Source organism: Myotis myotis, unplaced genomic scaffold, assembly GCF_014108235.1.
Source record: "Myotis myotis isolate mMyoMyo1 unplaced genomic scaffold, mMyoMyo1.p scaffold_m19_p_2, whole genome shotgun sequence".
NCBI classification, from domain to species: Eukaryota; Metazoa; Chordata; class Mammalia; order Chiroptera; family Vespertilionidae; genus Myotis; species Myotis myotis.
The window spans coordinates 210,512,421-210,538,679 of NW_023416324.1; the positions used below are offsets into that span (position 1 = coordinate 210,512,421).

Below are 26,259 nucleotides of genomic sequence, written 5' to 3' on the forward strand. Positions count from 1 at the left end.
AGGGCCCTGAGGGGTGTCCTGCCTGCCGGCCCCAGGGAGCCTCCAAGAACTGAGAACCTAAGAACTGGCTCCAGAGGGGAGGAGAGGCTCTCTCCACTTGGTTCCGGTTATAAACAGCCCATCCTCAAGCAAGGAGCCCCTGCAAGCAAGGTTTAGGGTCACCATACTGCACCAGATGAAAGACTAGCTACAGCTTCAAATAAAGACAAAGGCAGAGTATTTCGTTTCCCAAAAGAAAACCCACCTCAGCATGATGGTTCCCAAGAAGCACACCACTAACCCATTCATGCCAGGGGAATAGAAACCCCCTCCGAACCTGAGCAGCCCACCCCCTGAACACCCACTGCTGCCTCAGGGGATTTCGGCAGTCCCCCTGTAACTGGCTGCCTTTCCCATCCCTGCCCAAGTGGGTTGGATCAAGTCACCCAGCACTTGGTTAGACTCCAGTCTTCCCTTAATGGAATTCCTGAAAGGCATTTATTAAAGGCACATTCCACTCATTTTCACCAGCCTGTCCTTACAGGCCTTGGGGATAGCTATGGAAATGGGGAGATGGCCAACTTGAATTTGAGAAAGGTGTTGAAACACATTTTTGTAGCTTAAAAGCAAACCAATACAGATAAGCAGGAGCTGCCCGGATTGTTCCGCTCCTTCCTGGCATTTGGCAAGGAGGAGGTGGGAGGATTGGATTTCCGAGTAGGAGATGCTATTTCATCCCAGTGGAGTGTTATCATGTTGGGACAGCAGCCTGGCTGAGCAATAGTAAAGAGAACTTGCTAAAGCCCCAGCTATGATTACTTTTGTTCTCCATCTGAACTTCATCACCAGGTAATCCCGGGAGGGGTATTTAATTTCTCCGAATCACGGCATCTGTCTATGTGGAGGCAAGCCACACACCTCAGCCTCACCTCCGAGGTGAGGAGACAGGACAGCTGGAGACTGTCCAAAGGACCAGGAGATGCCTTAGGAATGGCAGAGGTGAGTGACATCCAAGCCGGTCAGTTAAAAGGAAAGTCGGTCCGAATTGTCAAGGCAACACTAATAGTTTCGTAAAATGGGGAGAGGCCCATCCATGCTATGGTGGTCCAGTGGTGTGCCCACCCCAAAGCCAGGTGCTGACTGGGCTCCTTGTTGGGTATTAGCCTCAAATCCCACAGATCTGCCATCAAGCCCCACCTCGTGTGCACCTGTGCCCTGGGCTCTGAGCCTCATGTATTCCACGGGTACAGAGGGCAGAACTAGCCCCTGTGCCAAGTGGACCTGCTTGAATGTCACAAATGGAAAAGGCTCTGGCCTCCTCTCGGGGCACGGGCACCAGCACAGTCCAGAGGACCTCGAGTACTCACTCCACTTGTAAAGTGTGACCAGTCACATCCTAATAAAAAAGAGACCCCTGTGTGAATGAGCCCTGAAAGCCAGGAAGTGGTACGTTAGTGTCAGATCTTCTCAGCACCACCCACATCTTCCTCTCAGAAGTTCAGGCTGCAGAGTCTCTTCTCAGCACGGGGTTCTAAATGTTCCCAGTGGCGTGCTACCTACAAGACGCAGAAGCTGCTTTCAAAAGTCAGTCACACTGAGGGCTCAGCAAGAACGACCAACCTGGACTGCTCAGGTGGTCCCCTGACATAACAAAGTCCACATCGTTCCAAACCTTCTGCCCCATCAACTTCTGCCATGTGAGTGAATTCCTTGAGGGAAAGTGATTACTGTGTCAGAAGCCGGTGAAATCATCCTTGGGGTACACAGTTTTATCTGGGGAATAGTTCCTTTCGTAATTATGTTCTCTACTAGGAATATATTATATGATGTATTTTTCCTCCAAAGACATCACTAATCATATGTTAAAAATGTAACTACAATGAAAATACAAGATGTTTTGTTAGACACCATATTCAGCGCTTGGCAACTGTCAAGCTCAAGACCCAGTGCCTAACCCCGTCAATACTGCCGCTGATCACTCACACCCTTGTTCTAAGGATGTGAGGTGCCGGGAGCCAGTCCATCCTTGCTGTTTCAAAGGACCTGGCATATATGGCATACTGTTCTTAATATGTTTGCTCACCTTCTTGGCACTGTGTTTTAACCAAGGTCTCCTCTCTTAGAAAAGTTGTTTCCCCAGGTAGGGATTTTCCCCTGAAGTTAGGGAGGGAATAAAACCTCTTAACTAAGTGCCAGGCGGGTAATTAATCACTTTAACTACGAACCCGGGAGCCGGTCCATGCTTGCTGTTTCAAGGGACCTGGCATATATGGCATACTGTTCTTAATATGTTTGCTCACCTTCTTGGCACTATGTGTTTTAACCAAGGTCTCTGAGAAAGGTTGTTTCCCCAGGTAGGGATTTTCCCCTGAAGTTAGGGAGGGAATAAAACCTCTTAACTAGTGCCAGGTGGGTAATTAATCACTTTAACTACAAACAATCATGCTTAAGCTACATAATCTTTACTCCCTGGAATGGAGATAAGAAACGCCCTAACCTTTGTAATAGAGATTGGTAGGATTGAATCAACTGGTATAAATACAGATGTAGTAAGACAGCAAGAGACAGAACTTAGAATATGGAACCAAGAGAGACAGAACCTAGGCACAGAACCTACACAGAACGTTCTCTAGAGACAGAAGAACTTCGCTGGAGAGAACATGGCAAAAGATCCTGGACAGAAACTGGCCTCAGAACCTAGAGACAGAACCTAGGGAGAGAACATGGCAAAAGATCCTGGACTGAACCTGACTACAGAAATTGGCAAGAGAACATGACTAGAACCTGGAGATCCTGAACCTGGCTGGAGAACCTGGAGAACCTAGCAAGAGAACATGGACACAGAACCTAGCTGCAGATCCTAAGCAGAACTTCGCTGGAGATCCAGACCAGAACTTGGCTGGAGATCCTGGCTAGGCTGCTGATCAACTGAACACTGTCTCCGTGTCCTTCCTTCTTCGCCAACTCCATCCACACCTTTGGGGACCCCTGGACCCGCTGGGGCAGGACCCCGGCATTTAACTATGAACAATAATGCTTAAGCTACATAATCTTTACTCCCTGGAATGGAGATAAGAAACGCCCTAACCTTTGGAATAGAGATTGATAGGATTGGAATCAACTGGTATAAATACAGATGTAAGAAGACAGAACTTAGAACTCAGAACTAAGAAGACAGAACCAGGAGGCACAGAACCTACACAGAACGTTCTCTAGAGACAGAAGAACTTCGCTGGAGAGAACATGGCAAAAGATCCTGGACAGAAACTGGCCTCAGAACCTAGAGACAGAACCTAGGGAGAGAACATGGCAAAAGATCCTGGACTGAACCTGACTACAGAAATTGGCAAGAGAACATGACTAGAACCTGGAGATCCTGAACCTGGATGGAGAACCTGGACCCAGAACCTGGCTGGAGAACCTAGCAAGAGAACATGGACACAGACCCTGGCAGGAGATCCTAACCAGAACTTCGCTGGAGATCCTGAACAGAACTTGGCTGGAGATCCTGGCTAGAGATCCTGGCTAGGCTGCTGATCAACTGAACGCTGTCTCCGGATCCTTCCTTCTTCGCCGACTCTGTCTACGCCTTTGGGAACCCCTGGACCCGATGGGGTTGGACCCGGGCAGTGAGGGTCTCTTTGTCTGTCATCTTTTTAAAAAATAATTATGTAGGAGTTTATAAGATTATTCTAATTACAATGCAAGCTTTGCTACAGAATTCTATGTTGAGTCTGTGTTGTAGCACCTTGTTCGGGCAGAGACTGTGTGAGGAAAAATATTTCCTTGGAATTCACTGGACAGTGTCTTTGTGATGGAAAGAAACCTGGACTGGGAGTCAGACAGCCAAAGCCCAGCATTGGCTCTGACCTTGAGCAAATCACTTCTGCTTTGGGGCTCTGTTTCCTTCGCTACACACCCAGCCATGCAGCCCTCACACCTCTCCTATCCAGAGATGCCTGTCCCCTATGCAATGCTCTGGCGCCCAACCCCAGTGTGGTCGTTACAATGAGCTCCACGTATAAAGCTGAATTTAAACATTAACAACAGTCAACAAGATAGAGACAGCAAAACTAATATGGTGAGGGGGTAAGAGAAAGAACTCCTTCCCCAAAGGCTGGTCACACTTGGCGTCACACCGAGGTGATGCCAAATATACAACGGCCACATCGAGAGAAAGGAAATGAGAGAGAGGCTGGGATCTGACTTCTCAGCTTAACCTCATCATTGCAGGGGACGGAGACCATCACCAGCAAGCAGAGGGACAAAGCAAGAAAGGCCACGTTGATGGGAGGAGCCAGACCTGAGAAGGAATGATGGGAAGCCGACAGGAAGTCGGTGAACCTGGTGGGAAAGGTACAGGAGGAATTCACAGGGATCAGCCCAATGCCTGGGTCCAGACTTAATGCTGACTTGTACTGTACATCCTATTAGTTGGGGAAACGTGGTCCCCAAGTTACTAGCTCACTGGAGATGTAGCACCTGAGAGCCTGCTGGTGATGAGGACGCAGTGAGCGCTGAGAGGAGCCTGGGCAGCTAACTCCTCTTATTCAGGAAAACTCTAGGCTTCCATGGCTGCAGCCTCCAGTCTAATGAGACAACCAGTCCAGCAAACAGCAGCAGAGCCAGACCCACGAGCACCAAGCCTGCAGAAGCAGCACGGGGACCCGGGCATCCCTGAGGGCCTGTGCCAGGCGAGGCACAGGCACCCGGTGAGACTGCAGAGTTAGAAATCACCGCCCACAGACCCAGGCCTGCCTGGCTAGCTGGGGCACATGGGCAAGCCTTAAGCACTCGGTTTCCTTTCTGTTCAGTGAGAAGGTGGACCAGTATTTCACACCCTGAATTGATGCTGCAGTGAGCTCATCTAAATCTAAATTGCAGGGTACCAAGAACAAAGGACACGTTGGCGTACACAGTGGGGGATGGGCAGACACAGGCGCTGCTACTGAGGAGGGGGCGTGGGAGAAAGTCAGAAAAGGGGCCTTGCTGGGTCAGCAAACCAGCCACGGGGATACGGAAGCCCCATCATGCCCAGCTTCCTGGGGCCCTAACCATCTCTGACTCACGGGCAGGTCCCGCAGGGCTCACGTCCTCCTCCACCCCTCCTGAGTAATAGGCGTTACTATAGGGCAAGTGTCTATCTGGCAGCCACTGGAGCTGAACTTCCAAGTGGTGGCCCCTCCCTCACTGACTAAGACTCCATCACGCTGGTGAAGTTGGAGAATCAGTGGGACCAGTTCTAACACTCAGAGAATACAGGGTGGACAAGCCACATACCTGCTGTGGCTTCATGTTCTTCGCGCAAACAATGGTTGAGCATCTGCTGTATTGTCCAGGCTCCGCCACGGCTTGCAGATGTTTGCATCTCGGCATTGCAAGCTCTCTTCCCTTAACAGGAAAGCCATCCAGGCATTTCCAGCCATCAGGACAACATTCCCGAGGCCGCCTGTACCAGAGGGACCGAAACTGATCTGTGCTGCCCATGGGCTTGCCACAATTGGTCTACGCAGACAAATCAAGCCAAACATAACCAGGCCCTCTGGTTACTTGGTGCATGCTTTTTGTTTATTTGTTTGGTAAAATCTTATTTCAAGTTCAGGAGAAAAAGGCTGAAACCCTGTGTTGACATTTCAATAGGCTCATACATTTTCAAGATGATTTAAATAATTTGTTAGAAACTAGGGACCATCATTTCTTGATGATATGTAGCGTGTCCTCTTCCACCCTCCAGAAAGTTGGATAATGAATGCAGGGAGTAAAGGACAGGGAGATGACGAGTAAGTGCCACAGGAAGAAATACCAGCCCAGGTGGCACTGACTCCACACGCTCTGAAAACCTAGAGCCGGCAAAGGAACATCCAGGTTGCTAAGAAAACTCAAAATACCGCCCTTTGTCAATTGCCATTGATGTGCAACAAGCTGGTAGCAAACTCGGGAACTGTGTGGCTTTCCAGAGACCTCCCAAGTTCCATCCTCCCTACCTCTTCTGTTTTTATTTCTATGGGTCATTCGTCAACAATGTGTTGTTGTTTTTTTAAATATCCCATCAACACCACTCATGAGAGTCTTTAAAGATCCTTAAACGTAAAGGATTGGTTTTGAGAGAGGTCACGCTAAGTCACCAGCTACCTTTTAACACTTCAAACCTGGGAGGGTGCTCCTGTCTTCCATTTTGCTCTGAAACATTTAAAATAAAACAGTCCCATCTTGAAAGACTAACATAAACAGCCTCCAGGAAAGAGGACCCGCTGAGTGCACTCCAGAATCCAGCCCACCTGGACGCTGGCCCATCTCTGTGAATTCTTTGCACTCATATGAGATGTTAAGAGCCACCACGAATCTTGAATCATCTAATCCACCTGTTCATATTATAGGTGAGAAGGAAAAAAAAAAAAACGGGCATAAAGCAATGCAATAAACTGGCCGCGGCAGAGTGACAGCCTCCCACTGCCAGACCCAGATTTCCCCAAACCACCTGTTACTTCCTTCACAGGTTCCTCCCACCTCCCAACGCAGCAGCCGCCCTCCCTACCTTTTTTCTTCCACCAGGGTCCTTCTGGGACCGAGTAGGAAAGGTCCTTGAATTCAATGTTGATAGCTGCCCTCCGGGGCAAGGAGGACAAGCGCTGGGCCTCTGTGAGGTTGTTGTCCACTTTTTTCAGATGCCCATTCAGCATATCCTTCTCGCACAGCTCTGTGTTGCTGGAGACCACCTCGTCCACCGAGACGCACACCGACTTGAGCTCCGTCATCACTGCAGAGTAACTGCTGGTGTTCTACAAGAGAGAGGTTATAAGTCACATCAGGGCGAGGAGCACAGGGGACCTTGAGCCGGGTGGCCAGTCCCCAGGTCATGGAATACTTATAGCAACACTTCTTAAACTACAAAGAGACTTCGCTGGGAGAAGCAAACTTACCCAGAGAAACCTGTTACCTCTAGCCATCACTTTTTCTTCTATTGAAACAGTACTTAAGATATTCAACTTATCTACCAGTCTTCCTTTGGAATCATAAAAATCTAATCACAAAACCATAATAAATGAATAATAACCAAAGAATGAAACACTGGCCAACATAAAATGTTATCTATGTACAGTCAACTCATTAAAAACCCTAATAAAGGTACACAAGGCTCCTAAAAAATGTGCAATTGAAAGTTTTATTTAAAATGAGCTCTTTTAGTGCCTTTCTCGTGTAACCTCATCGGCATGTCTCAAGAGCAATGACACCACTTGAACCTCTGGGTTTTGTGGGAGGTGGCCTTAATGTTTCCCTTGTAAATTTCCCAAATCACTCTCAACTCTCCTCTCTCATCATATCTTAATAATAGCACTGAAAAAAGGAAGATTAATATTTGTTCGCTATTAAACAGACAGGAAACTGAGGTGCGGACAACTTAAGGAATTTGAACTTGCTCTGAGCCCTATAATCAAGTGAGAGGCAGAAGTGACCCCAGAATCTGAGTCATCAAAAAGAAGACACCTTAGATGCCCCTTTCCACTGCATCACATGAGTACCTAACATAGTGTAGCTACAATGGCTTTCAAGCTTCCATTGGGAGTCACTGACCTGCTACAGATGTGCCAAGAACCAAGGGTATTTATGCAAAGAAAGGAATATCTTTTTCTAACAGTTTGACAACCCTGAATAAATCGATATGCTTCAGGTACTGCCAAAACTCAGAAGAACCCTGAGGTGGGCAAATATTATGCTTTGCTTTCTCTTGACTCAAGAGGGAACATTCCACAGGGGTCCAAAGCACGATGTTCCTTCATGTCGCTGAAGGCAGTTGGCCTGATGGGGAGAGGCCATGGGTAAACTGTCTTGGGTAATTCAGGACCTCGCGACTGCGGCAGGATCGGGGACACATTGGGCGCTGTTGTGTGTGCTGAAGAGGAACGCCGTACTGTTCCATAGGTTTGTTAGGCCCGTTGCTTCAGAGCTGATAGCTTTTTATCATTATTGTTTCTAATAAAAAATCCAAAACAAACCTGAGAGTGGATCACCCATAAATATTCCTACAAACCTAGCAACTCCTGTGGCCAAGACAAGCCCTCCCCCACTGGAATGCGCTATGGAGGACCTGGCTGTGTCCTCAAGTCCTGGCCTTTTTTCCATCAGGTGCTTAAGGGCTCACAGAGCTTGGAGGGCTTGGTTTTGAATGCCTCAAGCACACAGGGTTGAGCAGATGTGGGCATAGGGGTTTCTGGTTCTTGTGATGTTTGAAAATGTTGCTTTGACATTTAAGAAAAGGGCACAGGTACATACACACACACACACACACACACACACACACACCCCTCAGGCATCTCCTGATCTCTGGAAGGCTTAACCTCTGGAAATCTTAACTGACTATAACACTCAGTGGATAAAAATTTAAGTGCAGAATAAAACCAACAAAATTAAGCTTGGTTTGCTACTGGCATGGAGCATATGAAATGTTTCAAATGCAAACATAAGTAGGTTCATACATTCCGGAAGTTAGGGAAGGTCTGTGTTGGCCCAACACCGGGGCTCCTGAGAGCCCTGGCATGACAGGATGCCACCGCTGCCTCCGAGCTTACCCCGGGCCTTCGGTGTCCAGGCCTCTAGAGGAGTAATAGCAGACCCTGCCTCAGCTCACGCTCTTAGCTTTGGCTGATGAGGAGAAAACTTACAACTTCAGCTCTGGCACCCAGAGCGGGCACCAAATGCCAACCCTTTGCCCACTCATCTTGTCCTTGAGGGCATATGCTACTGTCCCGGATTTATAACACACTTTGACTCCATAATTGCCCTCAAAGCACCAAATCCTGGCCTTGGGGGATAGCAAAGGGAGCAATGGGCAAGACAATTAGCTCCAGGCCTGGTCCCCCAACCAAGTGAAAAGGCTAATCTATGGTTCACGCCCACATTCTGCTGACAGACTTGGCTCTTACCTGGGATCCCCCATCATTGGATGTTCAGTTGCGGGCAAGGAGTAATCAGCAACTCCTCTCCAGTGGTGGCCCCCCTGGACTTCCACCCCAGCACTCCAGCTGCCACAGACCACCTCTACCCTCCCCCAGAATCCACCACAAGTGTCAACCCCTGCTGAGGCCCAGGAATAGGTCCCAGCTTTCCTTTGTGATGAATACAGGGATGAACAGCCATTACTCCAACCACCTGCTCACAGGCTGTAGCAGATGCCAGACTTGTATTAGGATGAGGGCCTGGCTTTCCCCCGCTCTAGACCCTAAGCTTATCTGCTCTCTCACTTACTCATTCATTTAACAAATTGAGCACCAAATAAAGCCCCGGGGGTTAGCTGTCAGCCACACAGACATGGCCTATGGCAGTGGTTCTCAACCTTCTGGCCCTTTAAATACAGTTCCTCATGTTGTGACCCAACCATAAAATTATTTTCGTTGCTACTTCATCACTGTAATGTTGCTACTGTTATGAATCGTAATGTAAATATCTGATATGCAGGGTGGTCTTAGGCGACCCTGTGAGAGGGTCGTTCGACCGCCAAAGGGGTCGTGACCCACAGATTGAGAACTGCTGGCCTATGGCCTCAGCAAGCTCATGTTCAAGATTGAGCCCCAGACAAGAATAGGGGCACTTAGTTATAAGACTGTGAGGCCAGAGCTACAAGGAGTCCATGCAGAGACTCAGAAGGGATATGCAGTCCTGGGCAGGACAAAACTGGGTGACGAAATGATTGGTAATGAGAGAGAGAGAGAGAAAGAGAAGCCAGAGACGAGTGCTCACGATTTAAAGTATTAAACAATAACACCTTGTGCATAGTAGGTGTGACTACTGGTATAAACAGTGACTCTTGATGCAGCAAGTACAGTGAGCCCTTTAAACTCCAGGATGCGGAGACTATGCCTCTTACTATCTCCCCAACTCTAGCGGCATTTTATCATCTCCCCCTCATCCATTTCAGAGGAGGGATCTAAGGCACAGAGAGACTGCCCGACCTGCCCAAGACCCCACGGTTAGTGAGTAGCCAGGCCGGGGTCCAGCTCTGTGTGGCTTCCATATCTGCATCCTGTCCTCCCAGCCAGCATCCTTAACAGTGCTTAGCTTTTTACAGGCAAGTTGTAGGTGACCCTGGGTCATCCTAGCCCCTGTCCATTATAGGGAAAGCCACATACAAAAAACTGAGAAGCCATACAACCCCACCCTCAGAAACACTGACACCAAGGCTGTGTACACCACTATCCACCCTCCCTCCATGGGTGTCCAATGGCCTCGCCCAATTAATAAAATCATGGAATCCTGTATGATGGGAGGCAGAGGCTGTCACTCCGAAATAGACCAGCTCTCTGGGAACACATCCTCAGATGAGAGCGACCGCCAATGTAGGTTACAGCTCGCTGTCCTCAGCCTCCTGAGCTCATTAATAATGAAACAAATCCATCTGCCCTCCCCACTGACTCCCTTCCACTGTGTGTTCCCTCCTGACTGAAGCATTGTCTTGACCTCGCCCCCTCCATGCACAATGTGTGCTGCATAATAAATGGTAAATAACAGGAAGCCCATTCACGGGTGTTGGGTGCGAGCAGCCCATGCTTGGCGTGGTCCTGCCTGCTGTTGGTGAGAATACTTCCTAGGTGCTAGTGTCAATTTGAATGCTAACACATACATAGATGCCTATTTAGCTGGGAGGGTCTCTAACAGGCAGCAGCCCCCCAGGCCACTGTGAGACTGGCTCACTCTACTTACCCAGGAAAGCCTAGTTAGAGATAGAAACACACACACACACACACACACACACACACACACACACACACTCAGCATCTTGAGGGAGGAGAGAAGGGAAGAGGAGCTCACAGGCACCAGGTGCTGGCAGGCACCAGGTGTTGGCACACACTCTCTCACTTCTCTGTTCAGTTTCTCATCACTGGCCTTGGTGTCCACCTAGCAGATCTGTCCTTGGTAACCAGGGCACATTAGAGGAAAATGTACCGAGGAGACTTCTCAAGGCCACTGCCTGAGGGAAAATAACCCAAACAAAGCAAAGGGCAGATGCCACCTGCATGGTCACTCAGAATGCCAACCTCCCCAAAGCCAAAACCCGGCTTCCAACAGGCCCAAATGCCACCATCCCTTTGGAGCCCGTGCCTCCCGCTCCCACCAGCTCAGGGACTCCCCTACCCAGGCCAGGCTACTGCCTATTTCCTCTCCTTAAACTCACCTCCAGCCCAGTCTGCCTGGGCTGAACCCCAGAGCCAGGGTGACGGTAAAGCAAACTTCAGGATCCCGGGAGCTCTCCCAGGGCTCACTGTTTACGTCCTGAGTAGAATTTATTATTATTATTTTTAAAAACCCGGCTACTTTTTTCAGGGAGGAAATTGATTTGAAAAGAAAAAATTCTCTGAGAAAAAAAAAAAAAAAAAAGAACCCAGCCACTAGCACCTCCACGTGCAAACAAAACACTGGGGCTGTACCAACCATGACGTAACATAACAATCTTGACATAAAAACCTCTATTCTTCAACACATTCTGACTCATTCTTTTCCCACATGGATAAGCCGCTTTGGCAGCTTTGAAAGGACATCAAGGGTTACCCAGCACCTAAAAGGCCGGAAACTTTCTTTACCTACAACTATCAGTAATAATCTCCTTCATTTTTTCATTATCAGCATGACTGAGGAATCCCAAAGAGGTGGGCAAATGCAAAAAGAAGAATTGCCAAGTGTGATCCAAACACTCATACCGATTAAATCAATTGTCCTGAGGAGGGACTTCTCTTTCCTGGTTTCCCTCCCCTCTCATCTGTAAGAAGCCAAGCAAAGCAAGCCCAGAGATGGGACCGGCCTGTGCATCGCCCGCTCAGACCTACTCTACCAACCTCCTTCGCATGCCCGAGGCCCCATTCTATCGGTTTACACAAAATCATTATATAATGAGCTGGCAGGCGTGGTGTGCTCTACAGTAACCTGTTCGGAATCACAGGATGCAGTTGGCAGAACAGAGCATGCGCAGACACCCGGCTACTTTTTTTTTTTTTCTTTCTTGAGCTTAAGGTAACTGTCGGTTAAATACCGCTGAGCCCTGCTGACTTCAATACAGGATGCTAAAAATGAAATAAGCGGAGGGGCGGGGGTGACAAATCGCTGTGCACTGTGGGCTTACAGCCTATGGGGAGGAACTGGCAGGATAGTAAATACACAGACAGGATAGGAAGAGGGATGGATGGGGAGGGCGATATGGGTTGAAACACATAATATTCTCTATTTGCACTTTCGGTGACCTGAAATCTAGTCCGTAAGTACCTCACTGCAATGCCGGCTTGCTAGGCACAGACATGAAAAGCCCTGGGTGGGTCGATGGTTATTTGTTGTCTGTTTTGTTCTAATGTGACTTTAAGGGGCTATTATAAACCAGCAAGAGGACACTCTGGACCGCCCGTGGGAACAGCACTTGCTGTATGTAGCAATGAATTCCCCGGCACTAGCTGGTCCCCCTACAGAGCTGGTACCCTCCCGAGACGGTAAATGAGCGCCTCTGTCCCCACCCTGTCTCTCCAAAGGGCGCAGAAAGGTGGCCTGCCCGCATCCAGGCTCGCTCTCGTCTGCCTAACCCGGGACTCCGCCGCTCTGTCTCCAGCAGATCTCAGCGAAAAGTCCCCGGGAAGCTCAGGGGCAGGGGCAGTGCAGGCTCCGGCTTCGGAAAGCAACTCCCTCTTTTGTTCCCCAGCTCGTGCGGGCGCTCCGGAGGGCGGTGCGGGAAGTGCCGGCTCCAGGAGCCCGGGCCGCGCGCGCCCGCGGGGGATGGGACCCTCTCCGGCCCAGGCTGCCTCCCTCCCCCGTGCGCTTCAGGTCCGCAGGCCCCGCGCCCCTCAGCCCAAGGCGGACGAGGTCAAGGCCGTCTGTGCGGATGCTGGCCGCCTCCCGCCTACTCCTGGCCCCTCCACCTTCCCGGCGTCCTCAGCCGGTGCCAGGAGCATCCCGAGAGCCAGGTGGCCAGAATGTGGGCGACGGGCGACGGGCCCCTCCGCAGGGACCCCGGGGCAGGTGTCAGGGGGAGGGCGCGGGTCTTTGTGTTTCTTGCTCCCCTGGAAAACAGCACGAAGCCCCCGGGGCGTAAAATGCGCTCACTCACCAAGGCGGTGCCGACCGAGAAAGCGGCCGTCAGACAGGCCATGCCCCGGGGACGGCGGGGACGGCGGGTCGGCGGCGGCTGCGGCGGCGGTGGGGACGGGCGGCGGGCGCGAGGCTGCGCTCGCTCATCGGGGCTCAGCCACTGCGCCCGGCGCCGGCTCGGGCTCCCCGGGCGGCTGGAGCGCCGACCCCGCCCCGCGTTGGCCCCGCCCATGACCAGCCATTGGCCAGTGTGAGGTGTTGGGCGGGGCCGGCAGGTGCGCGTGCTCTTGTTTTGCTCCTGCTGGGGGCTGCTCCCTGGCATCCCACTCCCAGAGCCTTTCAGGCCCCTGAGCCTAGCAGGCGCTGTGGGCCCTCCTCAGCACCGAGGCCCCCCGCCCCGAGTCTGGAAACAGGCAGGGGCTAGGCCAGCGGCCCAGGGCTCCCAAAGACAGCGGGGATGGGAGGCGGAGGGGGCCCCCATCTAGGACCCCCGGACTAGAAGTCCTGGGAGGGAGGGGAAAGGAAAGGGATCTTCTCTTTTCATTTGTGCACCTCTCTGCCAGATAGGACCAAGAAGGCTAATAAAGAGATGGCTGCTCCAACACCCCCTTCCCCGTTATAGCTCATATCTAGGTGACCCCCTACACACACACACACACACACACACACACACACACACACTGAGGCAAGATACACTCATATGCAGCATTGCTTTGTGCCAGTATAAAGTAAAACACTTGCTTTTGCAGAGTGATGTGAGTGATGTTTCCAGTGCCTGGCCCTGTACCTGGTCCACAGCTGTGTACCCGTGACTGGATAAGGAATGACACTCCAGACACCCTCTCATTTGGCCTCAGACTGGAATATCAGATGGCCTGGTGTCTGTTAAAGCCCTTATTATATACTAGAGGCCCAGTGCATGAAATTTGTGCATGGGGGAGGGAGGGCCCTCAGCACTGCCTGCACCCTCTCGCAATCCGGGACCCCTCAGGGGATGGCCCAATCCCTGTGGGATCAGGTCTAAACTGGCAGTTGGACATTCCTCTCACAATCTGGGACCACTGGTTCCTCACTGCTAGCCTGCCTGCCTGCCTCATTGCCCCTCACCACTCGCCTGCCTGTCTGATCACCCCTAACCGCCTCTGCCTCAGCCCCTGCTTTGGTGGCTTCATCCGGAAGGAAATCTGGAATGACATCCAGAAGGTCGTTCAGCTGTCCGGTCTAATAAGCATATTATGTGTTTATTATTATAGATTATTATAGATAAGTGGGACTATTTTTTGGTAACCATGGTGACAAGGCATTCTTTACTCCCAATCTCAGAAGCTCTGTTTTGTTCAGTAGTTTTCATGTTGGGACTGAACACAGGAATGCACTTCTTTTCACCTCCAGCACACCTGGGTCTCCCCTCACCATCCACACCTCAGATGAGTGAGTCCCTCTTCTCACTTAGAGACGAGTCACAGCTATTTATGCTAGGCAGGTGGACTTCACACCCACAGGGGGCTTTTGTCTGAATAGTTTCGCTTGAAAAATCCATGCATTACCTCTGTTCTATCTGCCTGCTGTATTTCCAGGTGCCAGTCTCCATGTGCCAGGCCCAGGAGGTCATGTGGTGCCTTTAATGCACTGAACAGGGAGATAACAACTTCTGAATGTTCTAGAAAGAGGATTAAATCTATAACCTCCTGGGGAAAGTTTAGGCCAAAGGGCATAGTCCAAGGTGCCTAATTTCTGGGGCCCAGGGTTATGGATAACCCTGCAGCCACCACTTGCTCCAGGGGCAAATCCTACATTAAAAAAAAGCCTAATATGCTAAGTGTCCAGTCCTCTGGTCATCCATTCAACCAATCAAAGCATAATATGCTAATGATATGCTAAGGCCACTCAACTGCTGACTATGACGTGCTCTGACCACCAGGGGACAGATGCTCCAACTAGTAGGTTAGCTTGCTGCTGGGATCTGGCAATCGGGACTGAGCGAGATGGGCCAGACATGCCCTGGAGCCCTCCCGCAATCCCTCCCCAGCTGGACAACCTCCTGTCCCTCCCCAGTCCCAATTGTTCACTGGTGGAGTCCCTCAGCCTGGCCTGTGCCCTGTCATAATCCAGGATCCCTTTGGTGATGTCAGAGAGTGTCAGTTTCAGCCCGATCCCGCAGGCATAAAAAAGGTTAATATGCAAATCAACTGAACAGCGGAACGACTGGTCGCTATGACGTGCACTAACCACTAGACGCTCAATGCAGGAACTGCGCCCTGGTGATCAGTGTGCTCCCACAGGGGTAGTGCTGCTCGGCCAGAAGCCAGACTCATTGCTAACGAGTGCAGTGGCAATGGTGGGAGCCTCTCCCTCCTCTGCGGGGGGAGTGGGCCTAAGCCGTCAGTCGGACATCCCCCAAGGGCTCCTGCATTGTGAGAAGGTGCAGGCCAGGCTGAGGGACCACCCAAGTGCACAAATATCACGCACTGGGCCTCTAGTAGGACATAAAGCAGGAGAGGACGACACGGAATGCACTTAGGGAGGGATTCTCTGTGAGAATCTGGCTGAACACTGCCCAGCTGCATGAAAGGACAAGTGGCAGGATAGTGTGGCCTGTTGTGTTAGCATCTATTCTCTGTCCAATATCTAGTCTCACTCTTACGAACATGTTCGAAGATTCCTCTGGGAAATCCCCTTGCCCCTGAGTTCTATGCCAGGTGATTTGTGGCAGTGGCTGATCAGGAACCAGAGGTGTAAGATGATGGATGCTTACTGGGCTCCTGGGAATGGGCAGGGGGACAGTGCAGAGGATGAAGCCAGTGACAAACTGGGTCCTTGTTGGCGTGGCTTGAGCTGCTGGCTTTTCTGTTACAGCCCCTGGGAGAGCCCTCACTTATACACCTACCCAGTGTGATGATAATAATCTTAGCTGCATGGAAAATAATGCATGCCAAGCTTTTCTCACCATGCACGGCACATAGCAAGCACTCCAGTTCTGATCCTCACTGATGCTGCCTTTCTGTGCCATATGAGGGAATAAGCAAATGGTGGAGTAGGTCATATGTGTGACATTTGTGTTGGGACTCCTGGTTGTCAAAGACAGAAACCCAACTCCAACCTGCTTACACTACAGGTAATGCATGGTCTTAGGTAGCAGAGCGGCTCCGGGTGCACTGGCTCCAGGCTGCCAGGGCTGAGCACCTGCTGTATGTCCTTAGCCCCCGGTCTGGAGCTCTCTCCATGGCTCTGCTCCCTCTCTGCTGGCCTCTCCCTCAGCGTGGTTGTCCCTGCACGGCCCTCCCGACAGCTGTATTCTATCAGCTGACAGCCAGCCGCTGTGCCCAGGAGCTGACAAACACCGAGTGGTCTGGCTTGAGTCACATGTGCCGAATGGGCCAAAGGGAAAGTCAGCCCCAGCAGAACCATGCAGAAAGGTTGGGACCTGGGTGCTTCCCCGGGGCTATTTTAGGGTGCTCTGAGAAGAAGTGTGGGTGCCAAGCCGGTAAACACAAGAGGAGCTCATCACAGAACTGTCCAGTCTACACCCCAACCCCAATAAGAATTTCTGCTAAGACAGGTTGGCCAGGCTGGGCTTGAGAATCTCGGCGCTGGAGGCACTTCCTGCCTCAACAAGCAGCTGCTCCAGTATCAAGTAGCTGTTTCTCAGTGGTTAGAGTGTTGGCCCATGCACCAGGACCTTGGGTTCAATTCCCTGTCAAGGGCCTATACCTGGGTTTTGGGTTCGCTTCCTGCCTCTGGCTGGGGTGGGTTCTGGAGGCAACCAGTTGATGTGTCTCTCTCACATTGATGTTTCTCTCTCTCCTCTTCCTCCCTTCTACTCTCTCTAAAAAAAGCAATGAAAAATGAGGATTAACAACAACAACAAAATAGTTGTCATTGTCAGCAAGCAGTTCCTGTGACTAATTGCACTCACTGTCACCCCGGAAGCTGTGTTCCACAGTCACACAGTCCTCCTCCTCCTCCGCACAATAGGCCTTGAGCTCTTCAATTGTGGTGCCATACTTCTCCGGAGGCCTTGACTTCCATGGACCAAACATCCCTGGTCCCTCCAACATTGTGTCATAGAGAGGCTCCCTCTTTCTCTGCATGGGTTCCGTTTTCTCGGTGTCCCTTGTGAAACTTGGGGTCCACAACGGAACACCTATTCAGGGTGCTCCCTCCTCGCTAATGAGTGAGCTCTCCCAGGTTCACTCACACTGTTGCTAAGGACAAGCCTCCCTGCCGCTGAACCAGCTAACTGTGTTAGGCAGTTGGACAGACGAGCAGAGCAAGGATGATGGGCCAGGTACAAAGGGCGGAAAGCCCTGGGTGCCCAGCAAAGGACAGTTGTAGAACGGGACCTCGCTCCCAGGGTGACCTTTCCTCCCCTAGCATATCACTGGTCATGCCATTTGGAACCCCCCACCTTTCCTCCCTAGAGATAACATCCAGGTCTCAGTTGTATTTCAGCTCCAGGCCCAGAAAAGCAGCAAAACCAGATGGGCAATGCCATGGCTGCCTCAGGACCAGCTGCATTGGATAATGACCAATCAATCAGTGGAGACCTAGACCCTGAAAGGACATCCCTGGAAAGCTGATGAATATCCTATTGAGTTCTTCCCCTGGAACCTCCCCTAAAATCTCTACCCTTAAAACCTTTAGGATTTAGGACCCAGGGAGCTCTCCCTCCTGGGAGCACACACTTGATCTTTCCCAATTCCTCTCCCTCTCCCCACCCCCCAGGCTCTTTACCATTGCTCCTCACTCCCAAGTTCCTAGGGCCCTTCCTTTGCCTTTATAACTTGTTTCTTAAGCCCATTTCTTCTATGAATTACTTCTACTTCTGTGATTTTCTCAATAAACTAGAGGCCCGGTGCATGACAATCATACAGTGGGGGCGGGGGGTCCCCTCAGCCTGGCCTGTGCCCTCTCACAGTCCGGGACCCCTTGGGGGATGTCTGCCTGCCAGCCCAGGCCTGATCCCAGGGATTGGGTCTACGGGGGATTGGGCCTAAGCCGGCAGTCAGACACCCTGCTTACAGTCCGGGGCTCTCATAATCCGGGACCCCTCGCTCCTACAGCCTGCCTGCAGTGTAGGTGGGAGAGGCTCCTGCCACTGCTGCTGTGCCCACCCGCTGGGAGCCGACTTCTGGCTGAGCAGTGCACTGACCACCAGGGGGCCGCTCCTGCATTGAGCGTCTGCCCGCGCCCCCCCCTCCCTCCCCCCACCCGTGATCAGTGCGCATCATAGCTACAGGTCATTCTGCTGTTGGGTCAATTTGCATATTAGGGTTTTATTATATAGGATGTTCTCTTATAATTTGAGTCTTGCTCTGAATTCTTTCCTAGCCAGAACCCAAGTGCAGAGGTTGCTGAACCCAGGTCCAGTCTGACCCCATGGTTTTAATGCCTGGTGCCATTCTGCCCCCCACAACACAACGACCTAATGTCCTGGGGGCACGCAGGTCCATGAGCTCAATCGGCAGTGCACCACATTCACTTCCCTTATAATGATGTAGTTCCAGTTGCCTGACTTGCACTTTATCCCCCAAATTCCATTTTTTTATTGATTTCTGAGAGGAAGGGAGAGGGAGAGAGAGATAGAAACATCAACGATGAGAGAAAAGCATTGATCAGCTGCCTCCTGCACGCCCCCTACTGTGGATCCAGCCTGAAACCCAGGTATGTGCCCTAACCTGGAATCAAACTGTGACCTCCTGGTTTACAGGTCAACACTCAACCACTGAGCAATACGGAACGAGCCCAAATTCCATTTTTAAGGAGCGTCTTCTTTTTAAAAAAAAATATTTTTGTTGACTTCAGATAGGAAGGGAGAGGGAGAGTTAGATAGAAACATCAATGATGAGAGAGAATCATTGATTGGCTGCCCCTGCTTGAGGATCGAGTCCACAACCCATGCATGTGCCCTTGACCTGAATCAAACCCTGGACCTTCTGGTCCGCAGGTCGACGCTCTATCCACTTAGCCAAACCAGCGAGGGCAGGGGTGTCCTCTTTACTAGTATCTCTGCCAGATGCCCAGACACTGAGGCTGGGAAATGAGGAGGGTAGGAGAGGGGGTGTGCCCACTGAGGACTTGGCCTCTGTGTGAGGATTCTGCTCTGGGACTGATGCCCATGGTTGTCTGTCTCCAATGTCCAGAAGTCCCTTTATGGTATCCTCTGGGAGCCCCCCCATCCCCAACCTCCCAGGAGGTGAGGGCAGACGAGGGACCAGGAGATACAAGTGGAGGGAGGAGGAGGGGAAGTGCCCAGAGGCTGAGGTGAAAACAAAACAAAACAAAAAATACTAGATTAATGAGAGATGTTTTGAGGGAAAGAAAAATGCAAGTAAACATTTCATAAACTAAATTAGGAAAAGGCTAAGCATTGCAAACAGATTATTTCTGTTTTCTTCCACTAGCCCTGTGGACGAAACGGTGCTACATGCTGACCTGACCAGCTCAGGGAGGCCTGCGTGGCGACCCTGCAAACTCAGAGACCTGAAGTGACCACATAGGATGGCCTGAAATTAAAACTTTAAGTAAAAGCAGTCTATGGTGGGTAGTCATGTCCTAGGCCGATATCTTCTCTGACAAAGGTCAATCTTTACCTTAACTGAGCCTTTTTTATTTCTTTTTTTATCTATAGTAATACATCGTTGGAATGTCAAAGTAATTCTTCTTTTTCCAGGCCCCTCAAAGCACAGGCACTGCTCTGTGGAGATCACAAATCTCCTCTTTGTCACTGAGTTAATTGTTGGCTGTTAACTATGCTGTACCCACCTAAGTAAGAGAAGCATGTGTCTATCATTTTACATTTTATCCAATCCCTGAGGTTTCCCCCCTTTGCTTTCTCCCGCCTCCCTAATCTATCACCCATGGACTTCAAGTAACCCGCTTGCGTCTCCTCTTTTGATTGTAATTTTTTATATAAAACAAGGTGCAAAACCGCCATTCTCCGGCGCACGGTCTCAGTCCCTTGAGGTTCTGCTTCCTGGCAATTGTGGAGAGTTTGGCTCAGATCAACTCACAAAAATTCTTCACGGGTTTGAATGTTTCTTATGTTAACAGCACAGAACAAAGCGTGGCGTGCACGGTCTAGGCAAGTATTTCTATAAATGGAGAAAGAGGAAATACCATCTGCTGCTGCGATGGCCTTCAGAGCGGAGGGTGAGGACAGAGTCTCAGAGGCAGACACAGGGACATGACTGCAGGCTTCCTCACCACTGGTGAATGTTGACGCAAGTAAATGACCAAACCTGTAGAGAATTTTTATGCGTTTATTTGAGCTAAACTGACAACAATGTTAGGGAAGCAAAATCTCAATGGACTGAGAAAGTGCTCTGGAAAATGGCAGCTTTCCCACTTATTTTATGCATCAGGATCAAAGGGGAAGACATGAGCAGTGTGACATAAAACCCATTGGCGGTAGCTCAGGGAGGTGGGAGAAAGCAAAGCTGGGAAACCTCTGAGACTGGAGAGACACATAGTTCCTTCATGTAGGCGGGTACAGGATAGTTAACAGTAAAACTAACACGATAATAACAACAATGAGGGGATTTGTGGTCTCTGCTCTGGGGTGTGGCTGTGCTTTGAGGGGTCCAGAAAGAGGGAAATTACTTTGCTATTCCAAAGGTGTGTTATCAGGTATGTTATTGTAGATGCAAAAAAAAAAAAAAAAAAAAAAAGACAACAGACTCAGGTAAGGTAAAAACAGACCCTTGTTAGGGAGAAATACCACCCTAAGACATGACTACCCGCCAGGAACTGCTCTTAGTAAGGACGTTTTCATTTCAGACCCTCCCATGTGGTTACTTGAGGTCTCTGAGTTTGTGAGGCCAACATGCAGGCCTTCCCTGAGCTTGTCAGGTTTAGTATGTGGCTCCCTTTTCACCCACATAAATGGCATCACCCCATAAAAGGTCCAGCTGAGAAATAACTGCAGCTCACAGGTCTCTGTGCACCCGTTCTTCTGAGGAGCCTCCCTCCCGTAATCCATCCTAGCACACAACCCGGGCCAGACAGAACGGCCCATTTCTCGGGCCACGGCCGTTGTTCTGGAAAGGATTTACAAACCCAGTGGGGCCATCAGCGCTCTCATGGGGACTTGCCTGGGCCCAGAGACATGGAGGGTTTCTTTCCCTGTTAGAGTTGGCAGCCACATGCAGTGGCCATCCTTCTCGCCCTGAGGAGAGTGTCTAGGTGACAATGATGTGACCACTCTGAGGAGCAGAGCTGAGGGATGGAGAAAGTCATAGAGCCCTTTCCAAGAAGCTGGGCAGCATGGTGGGTGGTAGGCACTGGGCTCTGGAGCCAGGTGGCCAGCTCTTTGAATAGGTTCGTATCTCTCTCTTTTTAAAACAATATTTTTAAAAATTGATTTCAGAGAAGAAGGGAGAAGGATAGAGAGAGAAACATCAATGATGAGAGAGAATCATTGATGGGTTGCCTCCTGCACACCCCCTACTGGGGATTGAACCCACAACCCGGGTATATGCCCTAACCGGGAATGGAACCGTGGCCTCCTGGTTCATTGGTCAATATTCAACTACTGAGCCACACCAGCCAGGCAGATTTGTGTCTCTAAGTGCTTCCATGACATCCGCTGTGAAGTGAGTGACAATTGTGCCCATCTCAAAGGAATATTGTGAGGATCATTTGAGTCAATTTTTGAAAATCATGTCCAGTTCATAGTGTGTCTTATAAGTAGATATTGGTCATTGTCATTATTTATTTGCTCTATGGGGCCCTGTACTCTCCCTCTGACTTTGAGCTGGCATGAATTAGCTTTTAAAGCCCTGATTAAGACAGTTTGGCAATGTTGTTAAAAGTCAGGGGCCAGAATCCAGTTTATAGAAAAATCCTTACAAATAGTTCATGACAACCTGTAAGCTCTTATTGCCTTAGGTTCTGTTCACCCCGGCACGTGACTTATCTCTTCAGCATCTCTTACATATTTCTTTGCCTATGACATCATTCTTAGCATGGCATCTAGACAGTAGGTGTTTGATAAAAATCATGAGTTACATTGGAACAGCTGCTAATGGTTTGACAAGTTCTGTAACATGTATTAACCCATGTGACATGCAGAGCACCCTGTGGGGTAGGAGGGCAGCTGCCATCACTGGAACATACGTGACTCTGACTCCCCAGACCCAGGTGCAGGGAGGGCTACGTTCTGTTTTCTCTATCAGCCAGACCATCTGCCTCTGGTCCCTGGAACGCAGTGCCTTCATATCATGCCAACTTAGGCATAGATCGACTTTCCTGGCTCCAAAGACCACAGCTCACGTCCAGGGTGCTCAGTACCCTGGTCACCACTGCAGAAGTTCTCTTGCCTCCCTGAGACACCTGAGCTCTCCTGGGATCCGCAAACCCCACCCCTGCCCTCCCTGGACTGGCAAACAGTCCTGAACCTCTGTCTCACTACTTCAGCTCCCCATCCCTGCCCCTCCAGGAAGACCTGGGTGGTCACCCCGTTGAACCCCGGCTTGTGAAAGCAAAAGTCTGGTCAGGGAGATTATCTTCTGCAGGCCTGGAAACTTCTGGGAAGATCCCTGTAACTCAAAAGTACCCAAGGCAAGAAAGAAATAAGTCAACTAAAAAATAATTGGAAAAAAGTCTTGCCTATTTTTTAAGGGAGGGAAGGGGGAAATGGCTAGAGCAAGGAAATTAATATTGGAAATTACCTCAGTAAATTATTTGGGCACACGGAAATAAGACTCTATGAGGTTTGAAACCTGCCTAGGGCCACAGTGCCCTGGCAAGGACCCAGGCCTCCTGCCTCCTGCCTCCTGCCAACACCACCTTCCCACAGCTGTCACATATGTGTTGAGGAATAGGCCAAACCTATTTCAGACAGGGAGGGAGTTCTACAAGAAGCCCCAAGTTCCATCTGCTACAGGTCACAGGCCAGGCTAGTGAGGACCTGGAGTAGACTTGCTTTTCTCTGCTCCTCCCGGTGAGCACAACTCTGGACAATACATGAAACAAGCGTGAGGGGGCTCTGCAAGTAAGGGAGGTCTGGCCAGGGACCTTGGGACTCAAGGAACCACACGGTGGCGAGGTCCCTGTGTTTTCTTTCTGCCTCATATATCCCAGACTTTCAGGGGAAGAAACCAACAACCTTGAAATGCAAATCGGCACAAACAAAAAAAGACCCAACCAAAGGCTGCTTTCTCTAGTCAGAGAGATGGAAAAGGAGCCACCTAGCAATACAGAACGTGTTTAGACAGTTACTACTCTGCTCCAGCCAACACCACGCAATACACCGCTCTGTCCCCAAGGCAAGAAATAAGCAATTCAACAAAAAAGCAAATTACTGCTCTGTTCCACCCACCCACACTAGCAAAGATGAGGGAGGAGATTATATTTCCACCTACGACAGGTTGTAATGAGGTACCCAAACCTGCTCCTACCCCCACTCAAAATGGAATCCACCCTCCCAGGCAGTGGGTGGTGGGAGAGGAGAACCAGTACAATCAGGACTTTCACCACCACCCAGTGCTAACAAGGACACTACTCATGTGGGAGCAACCATGAGGCCTGCTATCGCTCCCAGCCAGGGAGATATAGGGAGTGACCAAGTGGAGGGCAGAACTCCAACCCTTCTCTGCAGTGATGAGGAGCCTCTCTCTTGAGTGTCTATAAAGGCTGAGTGGGGAACTTGGACTTGTACGCTCCCTGGAAAATAATGAGGAAGTGTCCCTGCTTGAGTAATAATGTCAGAGGAAGCCAAAAGACTTAAATAAGATCTAGAATCTCATAACACCAAAATATCTAGATTTCCATCAAAAACTCCTCCTCTTCCAAGAACCAAGAATGTCACAATCCAAATAGAAAAAAAAGCTATCAGTAGATGTAAACATGAAGAGGACAAAGCTGTCACAATTACCTGACCAAGATTTAAAAGCAGTCATCATTAAAAAATGCCTCCTGACCAATCATGAACACCCTTGAAACAAATGAAAAAAATAGAAAGCCTCGCAAAGAAATAGAAGGTATAAAGAATAAAATAGAAAATTCAGAACAGAAAAACAGAATAGTCAAAATAAAAAACTCAGCAATGGGCTCAACAGCAGAATGGAGGGCAGAAAGCAAAGAGTCAAGGAACTGAAAAGCAGAACAATTACAGAAATTACCCAGGCTTAGCAACAGAGAGAAAATAGGCTGTACACCAAGTGGACAGGGCCTGGAGAACCTGTGGGACTATAACAAAAGATCTAACAGAAGACCTGACAGTTCCAGAAGGGGGTTGGGGATCTTGAAAAACTACTCAAAGGAACAATGGCTAAAAACTTCCCAAATTTTGCAAAAGACAGAAATTTACAGATCCAGAAAGTTGATCAAATTCCAAACAGGATAATAAAAACATCTACAAGACATACCATAGTCAAACTTCTGAAAACTAAATACAAAGAAGAGATCTTGAAAGCAGTGAGAGAAACATGACATCTTACCTAGAGATAAAAAGCAATTCAAATGACAGCAGATTTCCCATTGAAAACAATGGAGGCCAGAAAGAATTGGCACACTTTTCATTTGCTGAAAGAAAAAATTGCCAACCCAGACACCTATATCCAGAAAAAATAACCAAGACTTGTCACCAGTAGACATATCCTAAAAGAGTGACTAAAGAAACTTCTCTAAATTAAAAAAAAAGGTAAAAGAAGGAAATTGTATATCAAGAACGAAAGCACTATTAAGTAAAAATATGAATAAATAGAATAGCCTTCCCTTCTGCTCTTGAGTTATCTAAATATTGTTTGATGGTTAAAGCAAAAATTGTAATGCTGTCAAATGTGTTTCTAAATGTAAGTAGAGTAAATATTTAAGACAATAATATTATAAAGGAAGGAGGATAAAGAGATATAAAGAGAGGTAAGGTTACTATATGGCAAATGAACCTGTAAAACGATGATACCAGTAAACTGATAAATCATGGATATGTAATAAAATGTCTAGAGAAACCACTAAACTAGCTATACAAAGAGATTCACTCAAAACCACCATATATAAATCAAAATGGATTTCTAAAAAATGTTCAGGTAACTCCCAAGAAAAAAAGAAAATAGGAAAATAATAAAAAGAAAACATAGGGAAAAACAAAAAATAAAATGCATACTTAATCACAAAATGTCAATGCTTATATTAAATGTAAATGAACTATACCAATTAAAAGAGAGATTGGCAAAGTGGACTAAAAAATATATGATGATATAGGCAGCATGCAAGTAAAAATACAAAAATGATATATCATGTAAACATTCATCAAAAGAAATTAGAAATGGCTATATTAATACCAGATAAAGTAGACTTTAGGAAAAGAAAGTTATCAGAGTTAGAGAGATTATATTTTGATAAGAGGCCCATGAAGACATAGCAATCCTAAATACAGGGTGGGGCAAAAGTAGATTTACAGTTGTGAGTACTTGCAACACAGGGTTTGTTCTTGCATTATTACTTATTAATTATTATGCTATTTTCCATACGAACAACCATAAACCTACTTTGACCCCACCCTGTATGTATGAAACAAACAACAGAGCTATAAAATATGTGAGGCCAAAAACTGATAGAACTGCAAAGAGAAATAGACAAACCCACAATTCCAGTTGGACACTTCAACACTTCTCTCACAATAATGCTAGAACAACTAGACAGAAAGTCAGCAAGGACATAGAACTCAACAACACTGACCAATGGGATGCAATGAATATTTATAGAACACTCCATCCAACTATTACAGGCAAATACACATCATTTTCAAATGTTAATGGAACATATACCAAGACAGACCACATCCTGGACCATAAAACAAACCTCAACCAACTTAAAAGAATTGAAATTATATAGGGCGTGCTCTCAGATTCAAATGGAATCAAATGAGAAGTTAGTAATAGAAAAATAATAGAAAAATCTGTGAAGACTTAGGATCCAAACAACACACTTCTAAATAATCCACGAGTCAAAGAGGGAGTCTTCAGACGCAATACAAAATACAGTTAACTGAAGTAAAATGAAAGTGCACATATTAATATTTGTGGGACACAGCTACAGCAGAGCAGAGAGGGGAATTTCCAGCACTGAATGCATATAAATTAAAGATTAGGAAAAGTCTCAAGTCAATAATCCAAGCTCCCACCTCAAAAATGCAGAAAAAGAAATAGAAAAAATAATAAAGAGCAGAAGTCAATGAAATGACAAACCTCTAGCATTACCGACGAAGAAAAAAGAGAG

At 48.7% G+C, this 26,259-nt stretch overlaps 1 protein-coding gene across 7 annotated transcripts in view; it reads right to left on the reverse strand.

Moving 5' to 3' along the window:
* Positions 1-26,259, reverse strand: part of ABCG1 (ATP binding cassette subfamily G member 1) — a 66,084-nt gene that overhangs the window by 33,132 nt on the left and 6,693 nt on the right. For 2 of the 7 annotated variants that reach the window (XM_036351426.1, XM_036351425.1), the window contains exons 3-4: positions 6,515-6,758; positions 6,258-6,341 (exon numbers count right to left, since the gene is read on the reverse strand). In XM_036351426.1, the coding sequence (XP_036207319.1) occupies positions 6,258-6,341; positions 6,515-6,758 (328 nt within the window). Of the gene's footprint in view, positions 1-6,257; positions 6,342-6,514; positions 6,759-13,057; positions 13,223-26,259 lie in introns of those variants that run through there. The other 5 variants (XM_036351432.1, XM_036351431.1, XM_036351430.1 and 2 more) reach the window with 3 other exon arrangements.